Genomic DNA, 16,262 nt, shown 5'->3' on the forward strand with positions numbered 1-16,262 from the left:
GCAAATCAAGAAAGATATCATATATTGGACCAATTCAATTAGCATTAATTAATACTTAGTTTAGAGACAGCTTAACTTTCCAACCTAAATTTGGTACACTATCACTTGACTTTGCATAAATCATTCTTGGGTTTAAGCAAATGGGGATTTTTTTTTTCCGTAAACTTGTCTTTGAATCTATGAGACAGGTAAGAATAATTTGGGTTTTGCTTGTTGAAGTTAGAGAAAATATACGAGAAACCAGAGTAAATTTAGTTCCTGGAAACTATCTTTGGAAGCCGAAAGTTCCTTTTCGAGCCAAGAACATACCAAGGGAGGCTTTTTTACTGATTTAATAAAGCGGCGTGGCCGGCGGCCGGGAACTAAAATGTAGGCTAATTGAATGAAAATGTAGGTGTTGGTATGGACTTCCAACTACTCGGACCCCTCTTCACAACTGCCCCCAAATTTATACGTCAAAAAATAATTAAAATAAAAAAACCCAATATAGAAAAGTATATGTCTTTGTATAAACGTTAATCACTTTCAAAAAATTATAATAAATTTAATTAGTAACGTCTGCTTTTTGCCCTTCTCTGCCGCATCAAGCCCATGGTATTTTTTGCCTGCTACATATATAGCATCATTGCCAATTGCCAATTGCCAACTGCCAATTGCCATCTATCTCTCTCTTCATAAGTTGCACGTAAATTATAGAAAGTTTCACCTCCTCCTTCCTCTCTAGTTTCCATGGTCATGGGGGCTCACCGTCGTTTCGAACCAATTTCGAAATGCAGCAACGAGGGAAGATCGAATCAGACGGTGGCTGCGGACTTGGATGGCACCCTTCTTTTGTCACGGAGTGCTTTCCCTTATTTCATGCTGGTTGCTCTGGAAGCTGGCAGCCTAGTGAGAGCACTTGTTCTCTTAGCATCGGTCCCGTTTGTGTATTTTACGTACTTGTTCATCTCTGAATCTGTGGCCATTAACACCTTCATTTTCATTACCTTTGCGGGGTTAAAAGTGAAAGACATCGAGCTCGTTTCGAGGTCTGTCCTGCCCAAGTTTTATGCTGAGGATGTTCATCCTGAGAGCTGGAGGGTTTTCAGCTCCTTCGGCAAGAGGTATATTATCACCGCGAGTCCTAGGATCATGGTGGAACCGTTTGTCAAGACATTTTTAGGAGCTGACAAGGTTATTGGAACGGAGCTGGAGGTGACGAAATCAGGCAGGGCAACTGGGTTCACCATTAAACCAGGAGTTCTCGTCGGAGAACACAAAAGGGCTGCCATCTCGAAGGAATTTGGCATGAAATTGCCAGATTTGGGTCTGGGAGACAGAGAAACTGACCACGATTTCATGTCATTATGCAAGGTGATCACTCTCACTAAACCTTTCCCTGATTCCTTTTCTCGTCTAATTCTTTTCCAAATTTCTTTCTTTTTTACTGTCATAATTGAACTTTAAGAATTGTTTCTTAACTGCAATAAAGGGTAATACACAACTCCTTTTTTCCCTGGCATTCTCTTTAATTATTTTGTTGCACTAATCACTCGTGAAACATTATCAAGCATAAAGGTGCATTGCATTTAATTTATGTCACATTTTCCAGGACCATTTTCAACTCAACAGCACCACTTTTTCATGCACTACCCACTCTTTGTATTTCACTCTATAGTTTCTATATCTTGTTCCTCATTTGACAAAAGTGAAAGAGTAAAAATTTCAACACCTCTTTGCTTCTGACCATTCATTTCTCCAGCAGCACCATCCTCGTGATGTTTTAATGTATAGTCGTCTCCACTCATTTTCTTTTGGCCATAAATTTGGTATTGTTGCCCACGTGGAGCCTACTCTTTTTTAAATGCCTTGATAAGAAAAAATAAGTCGTACACGAAGACAACATGTTGCTATAAAGATATTGACTCTTCTCATGAATTGATCGAGTCAAATTAACTAAGTTTTCGCATTAAAATATATAGTAACATTTGATTCAATGATAATACGTTGAATTTTTAAATGCTCAGGAAGGATACATGGTGCCAAGAAGCAAGTGCGATCCATTACCAAGGAACAAGCTTCTAAGCCCTATCATATTTCATGAAGGTCGCTTGGTCCAAAGACCTACCCCCGTGGCTGCCCTCTTGACCTTCCTATGGCTCCCTATAGGCTTCATCCTCTCCCTGCTCAGGGTCTACCTCAACATCCCTTTGCCGGAGAGGATTGCTCGATACAACTACAAAATCCTAGGAATCAAACTAATTGTTAAGGGTAACCCTCCACCCGCACCTAAGAAAGGCCAAAGCGGAGTCCTCTTTGTTTGCAACCATAGAACAGTGTTAGACCCAGTTGTCACAGCTGTTGCCTTAGGCAGGAAGATTAGTTGCGTTACTTATAGTATTAGCAAATTCACAGAGATTATTTCCCCCATTAGAGCTGTTGCATTATCGAGGGAAAGAGAGAAAGATGCGGCTAACATCAAGCGCCTCCTGGAGGAAGGTGATTTGGTAATTTGTCCCGAAGGGACTACTTGCAGAGAGCCATTTCTATTGAGATTCAGTGCACTGTTTGCTGAACTGACAGACAGGATTGTGCCGGTCGCAATCAACACGAAACAGACAGTTTTCCACGGAACAACAGTTCGGGGACACAAGCTGTTGGATCCTTACTTTGTTTTCATGAACCCAATGCCAACCTACGAGATCACCTTCCTGAACCAGCTGCCAACGGAGCTCACTTGCAAAGGTGGAAAATCAGCCATCGAGGTTGCAAACTACATACAAAGGGTGCTGGCTGGGACACTGGGGTTCGAGTGCACTAACTTGACTAGGAAGGACAAGTATGCTATGATGGCAGGAACCGATGGTCGTGTTCCATCCAAGAAGGAAAAAGAACAGGAAAAGGAAAAAGCTTAAGGAAAAAAGGATCAGAATATTCAGAAGCAAATTAATTTATATTAATTTGTCTATTTGTTTTCCCATTGTGTTGAAAACTTTGTCTTAACAAATAAAAAATTGATTGTGATCTTAATTATAAAAATAACAAATATGTATATTTTCCTATTATTTTTATACATACAAAGCTGTAATGTTTTAGGGGCCAATGCCCAATGAGGCAATCACACTGGTTTCTGCTATCCTATCTGCATTTTCAGTGATCAGCATATATTCTCACCAATGTTGGTGGTGCTACCGTAGCCATGATAAATTTATGATAAGGATGACTGCCTTGCTTTGTGGCCCTAAGGTTTGGTGTAGTACGACCTAGACATACCAGACATTGATTCAGATCGAGTAATGAATGTCAAATTGATTTGAGTTATAATGCTCGTATCGTATTCTTATATTAATTTTAAAACAAATCTCAAATAAAAAAAATTATAATCGTTCTTATATAAATGGAACTGATTACAAACATTACAATTAAATATGAATAGCTATCAATAAGTTCTTATAGAAGTAACAAATAAAGAAATGTAACCAAAAGCATGGCTTCCTATAATTAGTTTGTGATTGTGAATGGATAGAATTCAATGTAAATCGTTTCTTTTCTACTTTTAATGCACCAACCTCAAATTCTAGATGATAGATAAATTCAGTAGCTGCTTTTCACCTTTGTTTTCCATTTTGAGTAGGGGCCGGTTGAGATGCTTGAATAACATCCTAGTTTGCATAAGAATTCATTCTGACTCAATGCCCAACAATTTGATGAAATTGTACAGCTCTGTGTTCTGACCTAGCAGAGAGCTAGAGACCTGACCAGACCATTAATGTCTCCAAGGTTAGCTCACAATTTACATGGATTTTACTTGATCCATTCCCTCTTATAATCAATACCCAGAAATGAAGATATTGAAATCGGCATATTGAAAGTCTTCCCATCTTCCATAATCTCTCCCATCGAGAGTAAGCAAATGAGCAATATGACCACTACTGAATCAGTGATATGGATTCTTGGAGTTAGCTGATGTAGACACAGTGAGCATGGCAATCCGGATTTGGCTTTACTTCAGAGCATTAAAGGTAACAAATATTATAAACATTGTTCAACTGCTTTGGACTTGAGTGGTCCATCCTGGCAAAGGGGACCAATGCCCATCTTCCTCCATTGAACAGATCTTGTTGGGTCGTAACTATCCGCTTTCAAGTTCTGCTAGTTTAATAACTTTTCGATTCTAATCATGTGATTCTTAACAATTCAAACTCAAATTACTGATAGTGATAATTTAAATCTTTTATATAAATTTTAACAATGTCGTTTACATTTAATATAAAATAAAATATCATAATCATACTTAAATCATATATCACAATCATAATCAAAACCGACTTCAATTCCTACGTCATAAATCAACTTAGATATTTTTCCTTCTTTTTATATATTTTTCTGTGCACTAATAATGCACGTGGCTATGGCAGAAAGATTATTGAAGCTTTGCTACACTACTCCGACGTTGCTCGCCACCCGGTAGTGTGATGTTAGCCACAACTGTCTGGCTGACCCACAGCTGCAGCCAGCTGTTTAATTCGGTATGTTTAATGCCAGGAACTGAACATTTATTACATTGCTGCTAAAGATGAATTGCTTCGTAGTCTTTGCAGAGATCCACCTTGGCAAAACTCTGATGGCCAATTTGTTACTAATACTATAGATAGTTTCTGCTTTGCTTGTATCTACTGCCAAACTCCAAGATGAAACGATCTGGCTTCAACCCATATCTGCCAGAGAGTGTTCTGTTGAACTTCAGCTTGGCCAAAACAGAAGAGAAAATGGAGAAAAATTCCAACTTCCCAGAATCCAACTACTTCACCATTAGGCTATTCACAACAAGTTGGGAGCTTTGGACCCACGTTGGTCAGTTGACACCTAAAACTGAACTGGATTCAGCCCTCTCCGTTCATCCATATTAAAGCAACAAATGAAATGAGTGCAGTAAATGGTGCATAAATGAAAGCCATTGGCCATTGTATTTGTACAGTAGGGAATGAGGAGGGGGAGGGGACCCTTAGCATTTTCTCTTTTCATATGCTTTGTAAATGGAAGAGGTCCAGCCAGGAAGCATTTAAGGTTTGTTCACTGCGACAGAGTTGGCCCATTCTGAGACCTGTTTAATGTCTTGTTACTTTGTTTGTTATTCTAATTTTCCTTCTGCTTCCACCACCTACCATTCTTTAAGGGATTGGAGGTATAAAGATTACCACAAAATGTTGAAAAGAATGGAGTCCATCCCATGGCATTGGCATGGCCAAGTTAAAAGTGTACTTAGTATTAATCGATGTAAATCAAAATAATTGATCAAAATCTATTGAATTCGATTCGATTTTCAAGCATTTTTCAAATATATATATATACGATTAAACTAAAGATAATCAGATTTTATTAATGAATTATTATCGAAATGTTAAAAAAAAATTTAAATATATTTTAAATATATAATATTTTTTGAAAAACTATATAAATATTATTAATCATATTCATAGAACCCATCAAGATAAGTCAATTTCGAGTATTTTCGATTATAGAATATAATGCTATTGATTTCAATTAATTCTATAAAAATTAAATTAATTAAATATTTTAAAATTTAAAAGCCGACTGATCAAATAGATCGAATATTCTTTCTTAAATACGACATTTAAACAGAAAACATGGATCATAGTAAGCCTCTTACAGGAGGCCCATGCCTTACAAGCCCAAAGCCAATCTATTTAGAATTTAAAACCCAATATTCTTGGATTATTGGGTCGATTCGCCAATGTCCTGACCATGCTTCTGGTAAAAAACATTTCGTTAAGGCAGGATCAAGCCGTAAGCCCATAAGTTTATCCCCATGGTTATCCTGCATGCACAAGGGTAAATGAAACCAATCCCAGAGTACTTTGGTTGCTCTCTCTTTTCAATTAGTAGTTCAGTATAAAATCCAATCCATACTAAGTAAATAATGACATAAGTTATATACTTTGCATCTATTATTTTAGTAGATTTTTTATGTCAAAATTCTCATTAAATTGATTACCGATACAATATCATTGCAGAAGAAATATTCTGACAAGGTTCATTATAGCAAATTATTATAGCACGAAGACATAAGATCATAAAAATTAAATTTTGATTAAATTCTCTTATTAGGAAGATGTTTGAGGGTCAAAAATCGACTAAAATATCTTGATTTGTACTTAGTGTTATGAACTATTGTTTAAAGATCGGGCTAATATCGAACTTGGGAAATTTGGAACACTAATTAACACATCAAGACTACATTATTTACGCAAAAATTTAGTTGCTATAATTTGAAAACAAAACCAATTACACAAGGTCATTAATTTAATATATTCTTTAACTTTAAAATGACATAAAATACAATGAAATTATCTTATAACAAATAAATTGGATAAATGTTAAATTCTATAATAATTTGTTTTTCTTTTTTTTTTTAATTTCTCACTTTAATATTTTTGGAAATGAACATTTTAGATGCCACGTGGAAAATATTCGTGTTAGGTTGGTTTTCCCGTGCGGCAAGAAATGCTCTCTCAGTAGAGACGAAGGAAGGGAAAGCAAGCAAGCAAGCAAGGAAAAAAGGCTCAGACTTTCGGTAGAGGGAAATCGAAGAGCAAGAAAAAAAGAGTTAAAATTCGAAATGGATGTGATAAAAACTCAGCAAATATCGTCTCGCCCGATAGAGAAGGTGATAGTCCACCCTTTGGTTCTCCTCAGCATCGTCGACAACTACAATCGCGTCGCTAAAGACACGCGCAAGCGCGTCGTCGGAGTCCTGCTCGGAACTTCCTTCAAGGGCACCGTTGACGTCACCAACAGCTACGCAGGTTCCCGCCCCTACCCCCTTAACGCCTTTGTTCTTTGTTTGCTACCCCCACTGTGTTTCTGTTTTTGATTTCTTGGAATTTCGTTCTAGATCTGATTTGTTTTGATTGCTTTGATTTTTCTGTTTAGAGAATCTTTATGTTCTTATCTTTGCTGGGTCGCTGATTGATTTGAAGTTCGAGTTGAATTCTTAGTTGGTTTAATTTAGGTTTTTGAGTCTGAGTTTTGGGTGTTAGGGTTTTTAGCGGAAAATGTTGAGTTTGAATTGAGGCAGTTTGTTCGATTGCTTGAACGAAAGTCTCCTCTTTATTTGCCTGAATTTCTGGAAATGAACACAAAGAAATGTATGTTATTGAAGTGGGTGGCATTGAAGAAGTATTTGATAAAATGCCGCGACCCATTTCCATTGTGTTGATATTGTATTTTCTTGTAACTGAGCTTTTATTAACCCTCGATTCACCATTATTACTATTATCATGTCTAAACGATAGAATGTTGAATTTTCAGTGCCTTTTGAGGAAGATGAGAAGGACCCGAATATATGGTTCCTTGACCACAACTACCATGAATCAATGTTTTCAATGTTCAAAAGGATTAATGGTAATTCCTTTCTCAACTTTCAGTTAACAATGTAGCTAAGTTTAGTTCATATATTCTATCTCCTTTCTTCTTTTAGTTTATATCTCTGGATATGTGAACCTGTGATAACTGTTGCAGCCAAGGAGCATGTTGTTGGTTGGTATAGTACTGGCCCAAAATTACGGGAAAATGATCTAGACATTCACAGATTATTCCACAAGTAAGATTCTATTAATTGTCTTTTTTTGTACAATTTTTAACTTCATTTGTGGAGTTCATTCTTTTGATCAAGTGTTTTTCGTGTTGCAGCTATGTCCCAAATCCTGTCTTGGTCATTATTGATGTCCAACCTAAGGAGTTGGGGATACCAACCAAGGCCTACTATGATGTTGAAGAAGTTAAGGAGGTAAGAACAATTTTGGGACACATCTTTTTTACTTTTGTGGGATGAGAGAGAGGCTTAACTGTTGAGGAAGACAGGTAGTCCTTTGGATGTTAAGTGGGAAAGCAAGGAACAATAATTTTTTTCTAGAAACTGCCACCTTTTGTTCATACTTGGTGGGCCTTTGAACTAATATGACTGTGATGTTGCAGAATGCTACTCAAAAGAGCCAAAAGGTTTTTGTTCATGTTCCTTCTGAAATTGCTGCTCATGAAGTTGAGGAGATTGGTATGTCATTAGATGAAATTGGGTTATCTTCTCAGAAATGCTAGTTGGTTGGATTATTCACCATTAATTTTGTTACCAATATTACGCCCTTTTCACCCATCAACAGGAGTGGAACACTTGCTCAGGGATGTAAAGGATACTACCATTAGTACGCTTGCAACTGAGGTTTCTTTTCTTTCTTCATAATTGTTTTTTGTTCATTCTAATTGATTTGATAATTAAAGCTTCTACTTTCATGGAAAATTGAAACTTTATTTGAACAATAACAAAGGGAGTGTATTTATACACCTTTTGGTCTTATGCACAGGTCACTGGAAAGCTCACAGCTTTGAAGGGTTTGGATGCAAGGTTACGAGAGATACGTGCTTATCTTGATCTTGTTATTGATGAGAAGCTTCCTCTGAATCATGAAATACTTTACCATTTACAGGTAAACTAACTTGTGAAAGATGAAAACAAAGTTAAAAAGCATTTTGCAGTTATGAACTTTAGGTCTCTAATACTTGACAGCATAAATTCATCCCTTGGACATTGCTTACTTGATTAAACCGTATCTAGAATGTAGACAAGAGCATATAACTAAGAGCCTATTTTGGTTAACATCTGCCTTACTATTGTTCTACTATGTTAAAACTGCAGGATGTGTTCAACTTGCTGCCAAATCTAAATGTAAATGAATTAATCAAGGCTTTTGCAGGTAATACAAAACCACATATATGCCAAAAATTGCCGAATATGCTCATGTTCTTTTGGATTAGATAGGGATATGTGTTAACTTTTGAAGTTCATCAACCCATATTCTCTACTTTTTGTGCAGTAAAAACAAATGATATGATGTTGGTTATATATCTGTCGTCTCTCATTCGAAGTGTCATTGCACTCCATAACTTGATCAATAACAAGGTGAGAAGCTCTCCCGATTTCCCTGTTATATTTAAACCACTCTGAAGCACGTGAAGTGTGTTTTGACTGGCACAACATGGTTTGCAGATGCTAAACAAAGAACATGAGAAAGCTGAGGATGCTAAGCCAGCAACTGTCCCAGCTGCCAGTTCAAGCTGAGTTATCATCTGCATTGCTTGGAGTTCCACTCATGACAAAAGCTTGCGCAAATGGTGGTAGTACCTTTTATAGGATCCGCATTCTTGAGATTTTGTATTCTTCACATTGCAATCAGAGATCACCAGGCTCTAAACTTGATATTTTTCTCTCTTCGATCTTGTTGTTTTCTTACAACTATAGACTAGTAAAATGAAGTGCTTCCATTCGCGTCATATATTATGTTGAATTAACCATTTGAGCTTTCGATACAGCGTATGCAGCTATATTTTTTGTTCCGCCATGATTTTGTGTAGTCTTTGTTTCCATTTTTTTGCTTATGCAGCTATATATTTTGTTCTGCCATGATTTTGAGTAGTCTTTGTTTGCATTTTTTTCTTTATCATATCGCTAAAATAGAACCAGCGATACATGCCTGCCATTCAAGAAGGTAGATCGAAGTGGTAATCTCCTCAATGGGGCTGCATTGCAATGAATGTGGCATTTTCCAGGGAGGTTTGGTATCCTCAGATTATTTCTAATTCCACAGAAATTTGCTGCCGATTGGACATTATCGGCATTAAAAGAAAACCGATACTCTTATAGCATGTTTGGTTGGGGGAATGGCTAAGCCATTCTCCCTTTATTCCCAAGGAATTTTTGTTCCTTTGTTTGGTTGAAAAATGATCCAAGGAATAGCCATTCCTATGGAATGGTTATTCTTCAAAATCCTTCAAAATCAAAGAATAGTTAATATCACCATTTCTCATGGTATTAGTTATTCTATGGTTAAGGAATAAATTCAAAAATTAATAAAAACAAAAATACCCTTTACAAGTTTGAAATTTTACAACTTTATTAGTATAAAATATTATTTATTTCTCTCTCCTCTTTCTCTCACTTGATTTCAACTTTTAATAAAATATTAATATTAAATTATAATTAAAATATTAATATTAAATTATAATTAAAATATTAATATTTAAATTATCAATTATTAATAAAATAAATTATAAATTATTCTTATTTAAAAACAAAATAAATTAAAAATAAATAAACATAATATCATTTAAATTACATAAACAATATTAATAATTAAATCATCAATTATTAATATTTAAATAAATTACCAATTATTAATATTTAAAAAATAAAATAAAAAATTAATCATAATAAAATTTAAATTAAATTATCTATTATTAATATTTTAAATAAATAATCAATTATTAATTTCCAAAAATAAAATAAAATAAAATAATTGATCATCATAATATTTAAATTAAATAAAATATTAATATTTTAAAATATAAATAAATATTAATATTGAAATTATCAATTATTAATATTTTAAATAAATTATTAATTATTAATATTTTAAAAATAAAATAAAATAAAAATTAATCATAATAATTTTTAAATTAAATAAATGTTAATATTTAAATGATTAATTATTAATATTTTAAAAAATTCTAGATTATTAATATTTAAAAAATCTAATAAAAATAAAATGTCATGGTGTTTTTGTCTTTTTATTTTCTATTTCTTTCTTATTCCAAAATTATTGTTACCAACCAAACACTATAATAAGTCATAATAATTATTCATGTTTTATTCTCTTTGTCATACCAAACTAAGTAATAACTATTTTATTCTATTCTCACCTCATTCTATTCTCACATAATAACTATTCTATTTTATTCTTGTCTATACCGCCAACCAAATGCACCATTAAAGTGTCCTAACTGGAACAAAAATAATCAAAGATATGTAAATATAAATTCATATTTTAACTTAATTTGATTTTATTATCAACGCATTAAATATAAATTTATATTTTCGCCATTTTTGCGATATGTAATTTTTACTTTAACTTAGTACATTTACTTCCTGGTTGTCCAAACAAGCCCATTCCCTATTCCAGACCGGTTTCTAGCCCAACCCAAAAGAATAGCGCTGAAATGTAATAACGGGCCCCCAATATTCAAATAATGTATTCCCTAAGATACCCCTATATTATATGTTTAATTACTATGTAGCCCGGAGTTCCCCTCTACCGGAGGGTTTTAGAATTTAGCAACTCCCCGTTGTTTCAGGAATATTCTTCAGCAAACTATTGAAGCTATGGGCAAAGCTTCCAGGGATAAAAGGGTGAGTTTTTTTTTTTAAGTGAAAAAGTTCTTTATTGGGATATTGGATGATTTTGCAACAAAAGGTAAGCTGCTTGATTTGCAGGATATTTACTATCGGAAAGCAAAAGAAGAAGGCTGGCGTGCTCGAAGTGCCTTCAAGCTTCTTCAGATAGACGAAGAATTCAACATTTTTGAAGGTCAAATTCTTGAAAAATTATATTCTAAATGCCTTAAAATGATTGTATTCAATTTGGGTTGGTTATGATTTGATTGATATATAGGAGTAAAGCGCGTGGTGGATTTGTGTGCTGCCCCCGGTAGCTGGAGTCAGGTTTGTTACTCATTCAGTGATATAGCTTATACCCTAATTTTCCACCTTAAATAGTTTTGCCTTATTAATCTAGCTTGCTAATATTGCGACAGGTCTTGAGTCGGAAATTATATCTCCCTGCGAAGCAGTCCCCTGACTCAAAGTAAGTTCCTTTTTTTCTGATTCAAAGAGTATAGGATTATAAAAGAAAATGTCACATGCTGATTCATGTGGTCGAAGTTTATTTCTTTGCCTAAGGGCGCATGCCAATGTATATACTTTGTAGTTTGGTCTTGCCTGCTCATTGCTTGTTCTTCAGATGTTTAATTTTCTGCTACCATTTTTTCGTTTTTGGTTTTTATGGTTGTTTTTAATAGTTTTCGTACAGGAGATGGTGATCTTTATGCATACTACCTTCTACTGTGATCATAGAAAACTTTGTTATAACTTGCAGGGATGATGATCTCCCTCTTATTGTAGCCATTGATTTGCAGCCAATGGCTCCAATTGAAGGTGTAATTCAAGTTCAGGGTGATATAACTAATGCCCGAACTGCTGAAGTGGTGAGGATACTTTCTTTTTTTTTCTTTCCTTGAAATCTTTGCCATGTGTCTTTCAATTTGTTATATGAAGAAATTTGCCATTCTCGTATCTTTTTTGGATGGTAGCATGTTAGGAAAAGCACCTTGGGACAGAGAACCAAGTATTACGGGCAAGGGTTTCTTTATATTAGTTGAGAGCTATTTTGCATCTTGTTTTGATGTTGCATCTGAATCATTGGCTTACTAATATAAGTCTGATATTTGATGACAATTACATGGCAAATGTCAACTTTGATCCACTTTTATAATCTATGATGACTCAATACTCACAGTGCTTGTGCATTATCACCATGGTGGGGTTGGAAAATATGGATGGTGCATTATCACCATGGTGGGGTTGGAAAATATGGATGGTGCATTATCACCATGGTGGGGTTGGAAAATATGGATGGTGCACATTTATGATTGCCTTGTTTGGAGTCTGTTTCATGCTACTCAAGGTTTAAGTTGCTTGACCTTATGTTGTTTGTTGAATGTGTATATATTCCATCATGTGTTATTCATTTGTGTCTTTTTCAGGTAATTAGACATTTTGATGGCTGCAAGGCTGATCTTGTTGTGTGTGATGGTGCTCCTGATGGTAAAACAAAAGTTCTGGTTTTTAACTTCTCAGCCTATGTCTATAGGATTGTAGTTGTTTCATTTTTGACCCTTAAGCTTTTTAAAATTGCTTTATTTCCTCTGGGCTTGCAGTTACTGGTCTTCATGACATGGATGAATTTGTTCAGTCCCAACTCATACTTGCTGTAAGTGTTCCGATTTCTCTAATATTAGCCTGTGTCTCTAACTAGAAACTCAGAATTGTGAATTATTTTTGGATTGTGTGATTGGCATGGATGTCATAACGCCTCATGATATAGTTCTTCCTACCAAGATCCTGCCATTGATAGAGCTTAAATTTCATACTTCTTCTGTGTTTTATATCTTATACTTTCTTTCTTTTCCCCAAATTTGCCAATTTATGATTTTGCATATTCATGCAGGGTTTAACAATTGTTACTCATGTACTTAAACAAGGTGGAAAATTTATTGCAAAAATATTTCGTGGAAAAGATACTAGTCTTCTGTATTGCCAGGTAAATTGAATTCTAAAAACTCTCAACTTAGTACATAAGCTTGTGAGTTATAATTATACAGCTTATTTGCAACAATCAATTCCTTAAATGGATAAATTTTCTTTCATTATACATTCATTTCAACTTTGCTTCTTTCTTGCAGCTGAAATTATTTTTCCCTGTAGTGACTTTTGCAAAACCAAAAAGCAGCAGAAACTCCAGCATAGGTAAGAGTAACATGTATAAACACATGTGGACTTGTCCTTGGCTGCTCACTTGGTTTATCCTCTTTGTTTCCTTAGAATATATGTATACTTTTGGGTCATATTTTCCTTAGAGTCCACCCACTGTTTCTTTTCCCTACTTTGTTAAAGTTGTTTGTAATAGCAACATAATTTTTTCTCCTTTCAGTTAACCTGAGACATTTCTCATTCATTGCAATAGAAACCCGTGGAATGATCTATGTTGACTTACATAAACGGGAGAATTTATAGATTATATGTTATGCCCAGTTCTTACCCTCTTTTATTTCCCGCTCTTTGGATTCACCACTTCACAGCAATTTCTAAACAAATTGACAATAAGTAGAAAGTGGTTTCATTGTGTTTGTCAGAGTGTGCAGCTGACACTTAGTCTTATTTGTTATGCAGAGGCATTTGCAGTTTGTGAGAATTATTCCCCTCCTGAAGGATTTAATCCAAAAGACTTACATCGCCTCCTGGAGAAGGTGGGCAGTCCCTCAGGTGTAGATGATCTAGGTAAGTGATATCTAAAAGGATTTTGTTATTCATTTATTTTTGCACAAGAAAAAGCATTTGACTCAAATTTGCATTTTATGCTGACATATTATCTGCTAGGACATCATTGTTGGAAAAGAGTCCTCTTTCCCACTTGTTTGAAATTCATAGTTGTTTAAATTTTGTGATACTTTGGATAGCTCTTTTCTTTAATAAAAGATTCATATTTTTGTTTCACTTATTCATATGGCAGATTGCAGTAGTGGATGGTTAGAAGGGCCAAATAAGGTTTATATCCCATTTTTAGCTTGTGGGGACCTAAGTGGGTATGACTCTGACCGTTCATACCCACTACCGAAAGTTGCTGATGGAACTTACCAGAGCTTGGATCCCGTCCAGCCACCTATTGCCCCTCCCTATAAGAGAGCTCTTGAAATGAAGAAAGCTTCCAGTCAAGGTATCCGAGACCTTGAAAAGCTTTCTTTGGATTCTTGATCAAAGCCGAATAAGGTTTGTATCCCATTTTTAGCTTGCGGGGACCTAAGTGGGTACGACTACCGAAAGTTGCTGACGGAACTTACCAGAGCTTGGATCCTATCCAGCCACCTATTGCCCCTCCCTATAAGAGAGCTCTTGAAATGAAGAAAGCTTCCAGTCTAGGTATCCGAGACCTTGAAAAGCTTTCTTTGGATTCTTGATCAAACTGTAACTAGCATTAACTAGATGGACATATATTAAGAAATGGATAAATCATTGTAGTATCAAGTTATTAATGGAGGAGGGACAAATGATTACTGTTCTTGTTCTACACATTATGTTCTCTCTCTTTATTTTTTCCAAGAAAAGAAAGTGGAGTGCTCTCTATCTCATAATGGCCTGTCTGTCCCTCAAACTATCAGCCATTCTAATCCTTCCGTGGCAACTTGTTCCAAACAATGATCATTGTAGTTTGTAAAAGTAAAATTATGATTCAAAGTTAAGATTCCTATTCAAATTCTGTAAGAATTCTTCATTTTACGATACTCTGCTAGCATTTAGAACTATTTAAGAACCAGATACATAAATCTTGTGTTAATGATAAGAACCGTAATCTGCAGCTGATTGGTCTGGGGAACTTGTATCATTCAGATTCAAAGAAACTAAAATAAATGTGAAGCCAAGTGGGATACCTCTCAGCTGTGGTCCTGACAGTGACTTTTCCTTTGAATATTTGTTCAGGCTCAGCCCTTCACGGTGGCCCAGCCATAGATTTCCCCATCAATCACCTCCTACTTGTCTGGTGAATTTGAGACCAGGGCATGGCATAGAATTATATTGCATAAAGTTGGTCTGTTGGATCTTTAATTTCTTTCAGATGTTAATGTAATGTAATTCTCCATGATTGAGATTTAAATTAAACCGATCAATCAAGTAGTCATAAATACAAAACCAGGATGAAGATTCAATTGCTTTCTAGTGTATTTTCTACATCTAACACTGGAAATTAAATGATCAATGAATTATATAGAATCCCTTTTTTTTCCCTTTCATTTACATAATTTTTCTTTTCCCCAAGTAACTGCAGTTCTCTAGCAAGAACATGTAGAAACCGAGTTTGATCTTGACAAAGACGAGGAAGAATTCAAGAACTCGATGCAATCTTCTATAGCTTCAGCACGATGAGAGTCAATAGATTCAGCTAGGGATCGTGACCTGGCCAGGTTGGAAGAAGAAGAAGAAACCTTATGGGAATTAGAGTTCCTTCTCATGGACACAAAACGTAAAGCTCTTGCAACCTTAGCTCCGAGACGCCTCAACAATCTTGCTGGTGAAAACCTTGAGCTTCTCACAAGCCTAAACGTAAAAATCCCAGCAACGACCCTCCTTCTGTTACCTCTTGTTCTGCCAGTACTGCCCCCATGTTTCAGTAAGATCGTCGGCCTTTCATTGACGTCCGGACTGAAACTCACTCGCTTGCTTGTTCTTCTCGACATTCCTAGACTTGGGATAAGGAGACTACTTCCCGACGGACAAGAGAAATAAATCAGAAAGAGAGAAAAGGAGAGGTTTGGTATGTGAACAAGGAAGAAGGGGGCAGTTGGTAAGGTTTTAGGGGGTATTTATTGATGAATTATTGTGACTAAAGTGAAACCTGAAAAGGAAAAAGACGATACTGAAACAAGGGCGAGAGGATAGGATTTCTCTCATCGAAATGAGTAAATCTGGCTGGAGAATTAATTTTCTGAGTTGAGCATATTCTTAATTTGTTCAAAGATGTTGACTCCTGACCCTAATCCTCAAAACGTTTTTGCTCACCAATGCACCTTTTCCACAGATTCATTTTCAATTTTCACACACA

At 35.4% G+C, this 16,262-nt stretch overlaps 4 protein-coding genes across 4 annotated transcripts; 3 read left to right on the forward strand and 1 right to left on the reverse strand.

The window, feature by feature from the left end:
* The first annotated feature begins 594 nt into the window (after positions 1-594).
* GPAT6 (glycerol-3-phosphate acyltransferase 6) lies at positions 595-3,303 on the forward strand. The gene is made up of 2 exons (XM_007026707.3): positions 595-1,353; positions 2,007-3,303. The coding sequence occupies exons 1-2, from the start codon at positions 730-732 to the stop codon at positions 2,892-2,894; spliced, it is 1,512 nt and encodes a 503-aa protein (XP_007026769.3). The 5' UTR covers positions 595-729; the 3' UTR covers positions 2,895-3,303.
* Positions 3,304-6,462: 3,159 nt separating this feature from the next.
* Positions 6,463-9,395, forward strand: LOC18597583 (26S proteasome non-ATPase regulatory subunit 7 homolog A). Its single transcript, XM_007026709.3, has 10 exons — positions 6,463-6,806; positions 7,312-7,404; positions 7,522-7,603; positions 7,693-7,789; positions 7,978-8,053; positions 8,160-8,218; positions 8,361-8,483; positions 8,693-8,750; positions 8,871-8,956; positions 9,044-9,395. Exons 1-10 carry the CDS (start codon positions 6,620-6,622, stop codon positions 9,113-9,115), a joined length of 933 nt encoding a protein of 310 aa, XP_007026771.1. The 5' UTR covers positions 6,463-6,619; the 3' UTR covers positions 9,116-9,395.
* A 1,712-nt stretch (positions 9,396-11,107) lies between these two features.
* On the forward strand, positions 11,108-14,796 carry LOC18597584 (S-adenosyl-L-methionine-dependent methyltransferases superfamily protein). The gene is made up of 11 exons (XM_018122293.2): positions 11,108-11,239; positions 11,324-11,417; positions 11,502-11,551; positions 11,644-11,693; positions 11,985-12,093; positions 12,652-12,712; positions 12,826-12,878; positions 13,116-13,208; positions 13,351-13,414; positions 13,838-13,945; positions 14,178-14,796. Exons 1-11 carry the CDS (start codon positions 11,213-11,215, stop codon positions 14,417-14,419), a joined length of 951 nt encoding a protein of 316 aa, XP_017977782.1. The 5' UTR covers positions 11,108-11,212; the 3' UTR covers positions 14,420-14,796.
* A 652-nt stretch (positions 14,797-15,448) lies between these two features.
* Positions 15,449-16,212, reverse strand: LOC18597585 (uncharacterized). Its single transcript, XM_007026711.3, has one exon. It carries the CDS (start codon positions 15,895-15,897, stop codon positions 15,493-15,495), a length of 405 nt encoding a protein of 134 aa, XP_007026773.1. The 5' UTR covers positions 15,898-16,212; the 3' UTR covers positions 15,449-15,492.
* Between the last annotated feature and the right edge of the window lie 50 nt (positions 16,213-16,262).

The sequence above is a fragment of the Theobroma cacao genome, chromosome 5, assembly GCF_053813885.1.
Source record: "Theobroma cacao isolate CCN51 chromosome 5, ASM5381388v1, whole genome shotgun sequence".
NCBI lineage: Eukaryota > Viridiplantae > Streptophyta > Magnoliopsida > Malvales > Malvaceae > Theobroma > Theobroma cacao.